Source organism: Neodiprion lecontei, chromosome 1, assembly GCF_021901455.1.
Source record: "Neodiprion lecontei isolate iyNeoLeco1 chromosome 1, iyNeoLeco1.1, whole genome shotgun sequence".
NCBI lineage: Eukaryota > Metazoa > Arthropoda > Insecta > Hymenoptera > Diprionidae > Neodiprion > Neodiprion lecontei.
Window position 1 is genome coordinate 1,626,380 of NC_060260.1, and position 12,167 is coordinate 1,638,546.

Below are 12,167 nucleotides of genomic sequence, written 5' to 3' on the forward strand. Positions count from 1 at the left end.
TTGTGGAATAATTTAAATGCGCCGCGGGGCAAATTTTTTTTCTTCTTCATCCTTCTCTTCCATTGACTCGTTTTTCAAGAAAATATACATACCTATATTTTTGTTTAAACGTTCGTCATCGACTGAAATAGGTGTAACATGTATCTACAGTGGCAATTTGTGAAATCTCGTAGCTTTGCCAAAAACTATACCTATTCGCTATATCGGATGCCATGTATAATATATAAAACACGCGTAACAAAGGCTGCTGATACGGATTCGATTGATTGCACGGTACCTACATACCTATATTTATAACATAAATGAAACAGTGTTAGCACCGCGGTAGATTTCCCCAATGACAAAAACCACCGCCTCCTTGTTCCCGTATCATCAAGAAAATATTACTTCCGGAAACTTGAAAAAAAAAAAAAGAAAACTCCGCTCGCATTTTATATCCATAATTTGCGCAATACGATTGCCCCGGTTAAAGACAGGAGTGAAAATTTACGAAGCCGCTTCCGCGTCGCTAGCTGCGGTTGTTAAAAATATTTGTCCGACTGGCCGGAGACGATCGAGAGTTTGAGGAGGAGCCGAGTGAAGTTGTGTGCAAGGATCCGATTCGCGTGTTTGCGGTACGGGAAGACAGGGAGGGAGGATTTCCGCGGGCCGAACTCCTCGGCGATTTCCGCGACTCGGAATGTCTGGCCAAAAGTCTCGAACACAGCCGCGATCTCTTCGGCGGGATTCGCGCGACATTCGCTAACCCCCAAACATCCCCCGCGATTTCTCTTTGCGCCCGTAGGATGGTAAGCGAGAAAGTGTGCGTGCTTCCTCCACACTTTTCTACACGCGGATCCGTGTGTGCCGCTAACGCCACGGAGATATACAATAAATGGCGTCAAGATCCGCGTCGCCGGCTGGAATCCGGCGCGCCGGTTGTCGCGAATCGCGGCACCAGCCACCCTTACAAATAGGGGCGCACTCCTCCACGCGGCCAGTACACGCAAAAGCTCCGTGCGTCTCCGTCGGCCGAGGTAATTTCGCAGGTAACACCTCGAGTTTCCGCGGAGAGGACAAAGTACAATATGTTCATAGTATATCGTTAACGTAACTTTACACGAGACCTATCTTAACCCTTTGAATCGCGCTCAGCGTCCCATCTTTTTTTTTTTTTTGGAATTTTTTTCGAAGCTTTATATTTACTTAACTAATTTTTTTTGTTTCATGACGATCCCTGAAATGTCTCCGTCTCAGGAAATTCGTACTTTTCTATAAAAATAAAAAAAACAACATAAAGGCATATTCTGGTAATCTAACATGAAAAGTCGAATGCCGTTATTGACACGTATGTGAATTTCAATTCTAATCTCATTGAAATTTTACGACGATCCTGCTCAGTGTTTATAATGTTGTACATGATACGCGCATTATACAACTATATCTACAATTAGTTATTTTTCAAATCAAATCTTCAGCTGTTATTCCTTATACATACCATATATTATACAATACTTGTAAAATGCGCAAACTTTGATTAAATAACCACAGTGTAATATACGGTTGGTTAAATTGCTTATACGCCGCGTTGTTTACATCATATTTTTCCTTTTATTCTTACACACTTAAATTCATTTTGTTATCTACACGTACACAGTTTTATACTTTATTCTCATTATATTGTTTTTCGTCAATTTCTTAAAGATGTTCCGAAGCTGCACGAGCGGCTTATTTTTTCTCCATCGCGATAGATTGATTTACAACTCGTGGTTATTTTTATTTTTTTTTTCTTATTCACATCTCGCGCGTCCTTTTTCTTTTCCGCCTAGACTGTTTATCTCAACTGTATTTTCTCACAACGTTCATAGCTTTATAAACATATGCCTATATACAATATACCGTGGGGAAGAAGAATTTCACGCGCGACGCGGCGGGTAATTCGCGCCGAAAATCTCAGTCATGTCGCGTCTGCGCGTTGTATAAATAGACGCCTCGCGATTGTCTCGTGCGCTACGTTGCAACTAGTTGAATGTACGTCTTTGTACACTGGGTCGTAAGGTATAATACGCAGAATACGTACTAGGAACCTTCATTGTTCAATTTTCGACAAATACTGAGGAAAAAAATTGTCGAAAAATCTGGAGTAGGTGGGAAAATGTCTAGAGTTCGCTACCGATTGTTGTAATATTTTTTATTTATTTTCATGTCTACACCAGTATATAAAAAAATCAGAAGAGCAGGGAAGATATCGGAAACACGCGTCGATTTACAGTTGAATCTTTGATTCCATAATTTTCTTGGATAAATAAGGACCGCGGTCCGGTTAAACGAGCAACGTATACGTGCCTGTAATTCTGCGATACTGTGCGTATAATATTATGTATAATACGAGAAGAATGACGAGCGTGAAAAATAATACGCGCAAAGTTTCGCGTATGTAATCTGAAAGAAGAGGGGAAAAAAGAAACCGGCATCACCGAATCCCATTATGACGCAGCAATATATAATTCTTTGAGTTGTAACCGACCACCGGGCGAGATGTAAGTGGGTCAATTGGTGCATAATTCCAATTTAAGCCGCGTATTACACGCTGCGCACATGTGTACATACGCGTACAGATATAATACCTACACAATTTTCCCTTGGGCAGTACGTACGTGCGTACGCGAAAATACAACGATACACGAGGCGTGTAAAGGCGGATTAAATACAGCCGACTTCTTCTTATTGCGGAGTTCCCGCTAAAGCGTCTCGTTAAAAATGACAAAGACAAGTGGAGCACGTGTACAATACGAACGGGGTAAAAAGAATAAAGAAAGAAAAAAAAAAGAGAAATAAAGACAAACAAGAAGAATGATTTGCGTAAAAAGAATATAACCGAGGCCATAAAAAATGACAAGCATTTATCAAATAATTATTTTTCCACAACGACGACGATTCTATTCTCCGATGTACAATCTTGCAACGACCCTGCGTTGCAAGACGCATCAACAACGCGCGATAATGCACGGGGACAAAAATGCATGTCGTCCATACGTGTATATATATATATACATGTAAATATACATATATGGGTATACGTATCAAAGGTCGAAATTAGAGAAAATTGTTTCGTCCCTGTGATTCGGCGCTGTTGTAAGTACAAGCCTGTACAGACATCGGTCAGAATGGGGGATGGTTTCGTGGGCGTCGTCTGCGGGCGGGTATTTCGCCGAAGGTGCGGTCGAGCCTCGTATCCTTCGGTCGGGAATAATAGAATAGAATTCGGTTACACGCGTGTAGGTGCGCGCGTGTGTGCCGTCGGTTGAAGGAAAGAGCGTCTCGTCCCCCGCCGTCGCCGCCGCCCGTCGAAGTTAAAAGACCGTGAGACGGGCGACGGCGAAGCGGAGTAGCGAAGACGGAGGGGGGAGGCGCTGGCGCCTGCAGCGCTGAATTGGCTGGCGCCAAGAGCGACCGACCGACGACGATATCGCACAGGAAGTTACCGCAGGCCGCACCTGTCCCCGTTTCCCGCCGTCGCATCGCCGCGAGTCTCGCGAGTCCGACTAAACCGGCTCCGAGGACGCCGGACGAGCTCGGCGAGCTGCTCTCCGACCGGCTGCACGCGGGCCAGGCAAAAAGCTCAAGCTGCGGCGCGATGCGCCGGCTGCTCGGCCGCTTCTCACCTGCGCCGGTGGAAAAGAAGCGCGTACGGCGGACGCGAATTATGTCGAAATCCGGCGCCCCGTCGTAACCTCCGACTCCGAGTCGGTGGACGGCTTCCCTTCCCTTCCCTTTCCTTCCCTTTCCTTCACCTCCACCCTCCTCGTCCTTCTTTATACTCCCGGGTAACCGGCGGCCGGTGTATCTTTAGCGTGGCGCCGCGTCGCCCCGTTCAATGAAAAGTAGCAAGAATGCGAGCGATTTTCGTTATGTCTTCGAAAATAGAATCCGCCGCGTTGCAGGCTATCCGACTGACGGTGAGTTCCGTGCGTCGTCGTTATACTCCGCGGCGAGAGAACTTGCGGAAAAACGAACGAGAGAATACTTACTTACCCCGCCGCTCCGTGTACGCCGATGCATAAACCGATACGTAACGCGTTTACGTGCAACGTCGTGTGTCTAACGATGTCACGCGTGTGTATGCACCGCGATTCCTCTTTCGCACACGCGCGCACGTATATATGCAGATAGGTATAATACGTGCAGAGTACGTGCATCTCGCCCGACGCCGAGCCGTCCGGTCACTGGAATTCCCATTAATCCACGCCGATTTTTCATCACCCGTACGACGCTTTCGCATTCCGTATAGATACGTTGTACGTATGGTGCCTATTTACGTAGTGAGCGTATCGGGTTCGTCTGGCAAATTTTTGGTACCACGGTATTACGGTGTATGGAAATGTCGGAGAGATGTGTGCCACGTTATCTCACCGATTGTAACTTACTTTCGAATTTGCTTATTCGGGGGAAAAAGAATACACTCGAGTATTCTTTCAACCATCTTACCCGAAAATAATCACTGCCTCCCATTGTCGGTCAAGCGTGTACGAGAGAATTAACGTCGTCCGAACTCTTCGAGCCTTTTTTTTTCTTTCGCTCTATCTTTCGGTCACATATTGAATACGACGTGGGACTAATTAGTTTCGCCGGAATAATCACCCTTCTCTTTTTTTATGCTCGAATTCGGAGATATGATCTATCTGGGAACAGGAATTTCGTGTATCGTTTTATTGTTAGATGTGACTGTGCGTGAGTAAAAATTCCGTGAAACAGAATTTTGAAAACAGAGAGTGAGAAAGAGAGAGAGAAAACTATACGTGGCTAGATAAATTGTTATTACGTTGTGCGTAAACGAGAGAATGATGAACCGTTTGTTTGAAAGAAGACACGGGGAAAAAAAACCGCAAGAGAGTTGATATAATGGTACAACACTATCTTCTCTGATATAATAATTTACTCCTTGTAAATATTGCTCCTCGACAAACGAGGTTCTTGCATATTGGTATTATTATTAATGTTATTATTATTATCTCTCCATTATTATTGAATCTGTACGTATAAAACGTACGTGCACAGAGGTATATGCGTATATATAAATATCTCGCGAGAATATTCTGCGATATGGATATTGTATACACGTTACGTGGTACAGATATCGTTAATGAAAATATACTCATGATAAACGTGTAGGTATTTTATTAACAGCGATTAGTTTCCCTCCGACGCGTCTTGCCTGTAAAGTGAAAACTTTCAGTCCTAAAGTTCGACGCGGATCCGCATCCCGTGAGAAAGATAGCTGGGTATAAAATATTCTACATCCCGAATCCACCGTAAAAAGAGGCCGATATTAATCCGTGGTAGAATCTCTCGACGAGCTACAGGTGACGGCGTATACACGTTATAACTAGTTTACACAAGCGCAAAGCCTCGTCAAGTACGCGTACATGCGGAGGACATGGGAAAGAAATTCTCGGCTGCATCCACCACGTACGTACGTGCGTACGGTACGTAGCGGGTGTAATATCGATACGACCGATGCGTCCGGTGCGTATATGGGTGAATAAATACGCGTATAGGTGCAGGCTAGAAGGGGATATGTAGAACGGCGGCGTGTGCGTAGTGTGCCAAGCAACGATAGAATAAATTGTGTTTTTATTCGAGAGGCCGGCGGGAGCGCTTTGTCATTTAAAACGAGTCGTGGGTGTTCCTTTGATGTGGTGTACGCACCAGCACCGGCACCGTCGCACGCCCGCACGCCCGTATATCGCGGCTCTGAAAATTCGTCTTGGAATGTTGACCCCCGGTGGGACAGGCGCTGGCGCTTCGTAAGGAGACGCTGGCGTCTGTCTAGCCCGCGGCCGCCCCCGTAGACGGGCGAGTCCACCTCAAAGTCGGCCTGCCACGGCGCCGCCGTTCCGCAACGAGCGGTCCGAACCGTCCGGGCGGAGAACGAGCGAAACGAGCGGAGCTGACCGGGGAGAGCGGAGAGGTGTCGATGCGTCGAGGAGTCCGCGTTTTATTGCGGACGACGTCGATGGTAATCGGCGGTGGGAATCGATGCCGATAACATGCGAAAAACTGCGTAACGAAGCCGTTCGGATCGCGCGGCGATCGCTGGAACGTACGGCGAGGCGGGAGTTAGCCGAGCTACCTGCGCGCCGGTGGCGCCCCTGGCGTCGAGTTGCGGAACTAGGCGAACCGCGGCCATGTTTAACAATCTGCCCTGTGCGTTTAGTATGCCGTGGTCGGTGGTGCGTCGCGTTCAGGCTGCTGGTGCAGACGAGAAGGAGTTGCTCGCCGAGAAGGAGTGAAGTATGTGTTCATGACGGAGGCCTCGTGCGACGACGACGACGAAGCAGAAGAAGCAGAAGAAGCTGAAGAGGAAGAGGAGGAAAAAGATAAAGATAAGGATAGAGATAAAGAGGAAGAAGCAGAGGCTAAGAAACGCTCTCTCGTTGTCTGTAAATCCTCGTCCGTAGTGTCGTGCTGCCGGGGTGTTCGCGTGTTACACGGAGAGCAAAGAGCAGAGCCGAGGCTAAGCCGAGAGCTGAGTCGAGCCGACTCGACAGTACGAGAATACGCGCATACGTTCGTACGTTGCGTAGAACGAGAGGGAACCAAAGGGTACTAACGAATCGACCGGTTCTCTCGACTAATTGTTAAAACAAGAGATCCGACACGCGCACGAGCCGTAAAGGTATAACAATCGGCGAAAATAACAGAGTTTAAATACCTGTCAACGGATATTAATAACGTACTGGTATTGCGCGTGTCTGTGTGTGTGTGTGTGCGCGTGTGTGTTCTTTTGCCTGCGTATCAAAATTGCAAACGCGTTCCGCCGACCGACTTGAGGACGATCAACAAGTTCGCCAACTTTTCGAATCGTCGATCGATCGATTAGCTCGCGTTGGTGTTTCAATTTTTCAAAAAACATACCTCCGGATCGTTTCTCATTCTGTGTATATCCTTCGATTTTACTTGGATTTTTTCTCCGTCCGGTCCCCGTAAGCACTCGTTTAATATACCAACCCGCAGCCGAGTTCAGGGTGATGTTACTGTAACACACGCTGTATATTATGCACGCAAATTCACACTTTGATCGAATGTAACGTAAGTATAACGTTTGGGTATATTGTTGTAATATACCGTATACCGTATGCGTTTACACGCGTCTCAATATTTGTCTCATATTCAGGCTCTCTGTCTCTCTTTCCCCACTATTTCTATCGTTAAAAAAAATGAGACAATTATTGTATTGATAATAATTACAGTAACAATATAAAAGAACACCGGTCGTTGACGAGTTAAATTTTTATTAAAAATTATTCAACGTTTTAAAACTGTGACAATGGTGTGACAACAACGACGAGGAGAGTGTGCGGAGAAGCTGAGAGACCGTGTGATCAACAAACCTGTTTAAAATAACCTACCAGGTACACGTAATCGTGCGCCTCAGTGACGTACAACATACCACTACTGCCGGTACAGCGTGTTGGTATACCGAATAAAAATATTAGGGGAAAAAAAGAAACATCCAAACCAATAGGGGAATAATAGTTATAATAACCGAGTGAACACGAACAAGTGATGAGAAGTGTAAAATGTTAATTGGTGATAACAAGTTATTAATAAATAGTGGTGTCCGTAACGGAATCGTAATCAAAGTGTTGTTATGTGGGGCCACAGCGGTGGTGGCCAATACCAGGAGCATCGTCATCGTCGTCATCATCTTCGGCAGCAGAATCGTCCTCGTGGCCGTCGTGCAGTTTTCATCGTTAACGAAAGCATCCCGTTCGTCGATTGCGAAATCCGGTGATCCGGTGCCGCGTGTAAAGTCTTTGCCGAGCTGGGCCGACGGAGGTGAGGAAAACCGGCGGGATATCGATACGAGATCGTCGTCGTCGAATTCGTCGAGCCTCGTCGATGATCAGAGGGAGAAGAGAAGAAGGCGGCAGCTGCAACGACGCGTCGTGATCTTCGCTGTTCTCGTTAAAAAACGCAGACGTAAAACAATCAGCCCTCTTCTAGCCGCGAAGGCGGTGGTGGTCCCGCTTTGCTCATCCGATCTTTCACTCGGTAGTATCAGCGCCAAAGGCGGCGGCGCGCCGACACAACAAGTCGGCCAAGAGACGGCGAGGGCGACGGGTGGTGAGGGGGTGGAGGAGAAGGAGAAGGAGAGGAAGAGGCAACGACGACACACACGCGTCGTCCGCGACGCCGCGAGCAGCGGCAACTCCGTTCTTCCTATTCTTCTTCGACTTTGCGTTCCGAGGCTACGTACTTCTCATTATTGCAGCCTACCGTTGGTACCGCCGGTCGCATCGAAAACCCGGCGTCGCTCTTATTGTCCCGCATGCGAGGGAAGAACGCTGAAGATACAGGCCTGAAGAAGAAGATTTAAAGAAATATCCCCCCCACGTAGCGAAGCGTGTGTCTGTGTGGATATTTTGGAGAATAGAGAAATTTTTAATCCTTCTCTCTTCCTGCGTATTATACCGTTACTACGATTATTTATAATTGGTTTTTCTTTTTTTTTTTTTTTTTTTAAATTCTACTTTTCCTTCTTTCGTTATCGTCGCTATTCCCTGCGTACTGTATATATAATCAATCTCCCGCTCTCTCGCTCGCATCTGCATTTCTTCGCGAAGGTGCTTTGTGTACGTAATAACACAACGTATTAACGAACAGCGAGACAGATATCTGATTGCCTAGAGAGAAATAAGAGAGACACGTCGACGGTGATAATCTAGTGATTCGTGGAGTTGAAAAGGGAATAGTGATAAAAAATAAAATTGTTGACTGAGGAAAATTAAGGAAAGAAGGAAATAGATAAGGTAATAATATAAGAAACGGGGAAAAAAAAACAAACAAACACAGTGCGTGTGTGTGTCTGTGCGCGTGATAAAAAAGTGAAATAGAAAAAATAGACAAACTCTTTGAGAAACGCGGTTAAAAGTACTGGCCCCCAAATGCACAACCGGGAAATCCTGTTTCATGTTCATGTTCTGGAGCAAACGGACTCTGCTCACTAAACGTCTCCTTAAGGCAAAAGTCCGTGGGGAGCATGAAACCGAGTGTGAAACTCAAGAGAATAATCATCACATTATACCGTACTCGATTGGTTCGACGAGCGAATCATCATCGAAGCATCATCCACCCTCAGGCAGCGGCATTGCCAGTCCGTCGACGACATTAGGCGTCGGTAGCGCGGGAAAGGCGACGACGACGACGACGACGACAAATTGTTGTTGCTGTTGTTATTGTTGTTGTTTCACCGGTAGCGAGGATAATCGTCGTAATCGTCATCATCATCAGCAGCAGCAGCAGCAGCAGCAGCGTTACGGCAATGCGTCATCAGCGAGCATCGACGATACGTCAAACGATAACAACGGACGTGTAACCAGGTGCAAGGATCTGCTGAAAAGTTTGAAGGAAAATCAGCTGGAGATGCTTTTGGCCGCGGTAGAAAGTTACGGAGCCGATCTGAGCGGCTGTGTTCTCGTACCGAGGCGGCGACGACGCGCCGACGGAGATCTGAGAACCGTCGAAAACGCGACCAACGATAATAATACCGCGATGGGCTGCAGGGAGGATAAAAAGACCCAGCAGCAGACGCAGCGATCCTCGGCTCGTCATCATTATCATCACAATCAGCACAGTCAAAGACTGCAGCAGCGGCTGACGCGAGGGGAACGACGATCGGACGATAACGACGAGAACGCGATTCCCCTGGAGGAGAGGAACCCAACCTCCCTTCCCCTCGCCGACGCCGCGATCGCGACGACGACGACGACGACGAACAGCACGTGCAGCAGGTTCGGTCGAGGCGATCGACAGTCGTCTCATCGTTCGCGAAATTCCGCCGGTGCGACGCCGGCGTCGACGGATCGCAACACCGGCGTCGAACCCCACCTTCTCTGCTGCCAAATTTGGCGGTGGCCCGACCTCGCCGACAGCGATGAACTTAAGAGACTTCCGGTATGCCATTCCGACGAGGATCCCGTCTACGTTTGCTGCAATCCCTATCATTGGAGTCGGCTCTGCAAACCCGGTGAGTTGACGCCGTTTCTAGATAATTATTATTTTCACATTTTGCGAATCGATTGATTTTGCGAGCGATGGAGAGAACGAGGCGTTTTTCACTCGCCGGACGAATGACCGATGGACGTTGTTGGAAATTGTTTCTAAAATTTCTAAAACAGCGACTCGATGTGATTGAAGAGAGTGAAGTTCGCAACGTTAATGTAAGGATTGATCTTCAGGATAAATCAGTATTTCGAACACTGTGGAATCGTCTTAAATTTAGTTGTCTATTTTTAAAAAGCAAAGTGTATTCGAAATATTGATAATTAAACTCTTTCGAAGCCGTTCTGAATGTTTGAAACAATGATTCTAGTCATCGTAATAAGTTGGTAACGTTATCGTAACGACCCGTGCCGAGAAAATAATCGTTATTTTCGCAATTTTCAAACTGTTTGAAATTCTATGAACCGACAAAGTTGAAACGTACTCATATTTTGCAGTCCTAGTTCCTTCGAAATTACAGTAATAATAAGAAAGTAGTGATTTTTTCGTCAACCTTGTTTCTAGTTTCAATATTTCGTTACATTAACGTTTACCGCCAACTCTTCAATCTGATTGTGATTGAGTGTGATTCATCCTACACGAGTCCAGTTCTAAACCTCTCCGACCGTTGGTGTTATCTTTAACGAAACACGAATTTCCTCCTCTTCTCATGCGCGCGGTTGTTGAAACGATCGGCCGGACGTTGCAGAGAGCAACAACAACACAACAGCAGCAGCTGATTGTGTCTTTGTAGCGATGATAGGTTCTCTTTTTAACGTCCTCCTGCTAATTTTCGCGTATACCTCAATATAATATACTGTTCAAATATTTTCACATCCACGTTACGAGTGCATGATCAAATGTAGAGTACGGTAACGATGTGTTCTTACCATTCTCGATAATGGGGTATACACACATTCATGCAATTATACGTATACTCGTATTACATGGGACTATCTAAGTAGGTAACGTTGCGCCCACGCCACGTTGTGATATTACGCGACGGTCGTCGCATTACGCACAGACGTGTTCAGTATCATCCTAAATTTGATTTTTTAAATGTCAATTATATACCTCTGCTTCTTCGCTGCAGTCGCGTGATTTTTTTGCCTATTTGTGAAATTTGTGAGACCGATATAAAAAAATATACTCGTTGCACAACTGTATTTGTCGCTTTGGAAAAAATCCCCCCAAAAAAAGTAAAAAAGTAGTGAAATGAAACGAACAAATTATTCATTTCGGTATTGTATTATACGACGCGTAACCCACATGGGTGGACCATTAATCGATGTAGGTATGCAAGTATACCATATTCCACGAAGCGTACGATTGTGCGTTGATGAAATTTCTCTTACACGCAACTATCCGAGATTTAAAAGCGTCGTCGTCGCGCCGTGGCGACCAATTTTCAGATAACGCTGATGACACACGCTCTGCGTGCCGCATACATCGCTATCTGTGTAGCCTCGGTCCTTTGTGTGGCAACTTTACCGTCGTACATTCTACTCGGCGCCTGGCGCCTGCGAATCACGAAATGCGAGTTGCGAATTGCGATACGGTACAACAATGGGACATGTATAGGTGGATAAACGATGCCGTAAGAACCTCGCGTTTTAAAGCCAGCCACCAAGTGTGTCGCGACAAAGAAAAATATATTTATAAATAATAACCGCACCGCCGTACTTCGTATGTAGAAGAAAATATTCGTCGTCTGCGGGACATTGTAAGAGAATATGCTATGTTACGCACGATTTTATATTAGGGTGGTCCTTGTTAGAGTTGTTTTTGAATTTTTGTGCTCCTAGGGGGTTTGAAAGCTTTCAGATTGACGAACACAAATCCCCAGAATATTTCAGCTCTCTGTATCAACTCTAAGTACTCCGCTTTTTGATCGAAGTATCTTATGAAAATAATATGGGAAATAGTTTTTTGGTCTTTGAAATTTTATAAGTCGTTGACGAATGTACCGACAGCAATGGGGAATGCATATTTCTGTAAAGAATTGAACACTCTGCAAAAAAGCTCTGAGGCATAAAATTTGTAAATGAAAACATTCGTACGTTAATTACCGTTCAAAGTTTAATTTATATAAAATGATGGTTCCGTCAAGTACAGCAACGAAATAACCAACTCTATCATAA

General features: G+C 45.8%; 1 protein-coding gene across 1 annotated transcript in view; it reads left to right on the forward strand.

The window, feature by feature from the left end:
• The first annotated feature begins 6,180 nt into the window (after window positions 1–6,180).
• LOC107217098 (mothers against decapentaplegic homolog 2) overlaps window positions 6,181–12,167 on the forward strand; it is a 38,432-nt gene continuing 32,445 nt past the window's right edge. Inside the window, exon 1 of the mRNA XM_046737908.1 lies at window positions 6,181–10,012. Coding sequence (XP_046593864.1) covers window positions 8,956–10,012 — 1,057 coding nt within the window. The 5' untranslated portion in view covers window positions 6,181–8,955. The remainder of the gene's footprint in view (window positions 10,013–12,167) is intronic.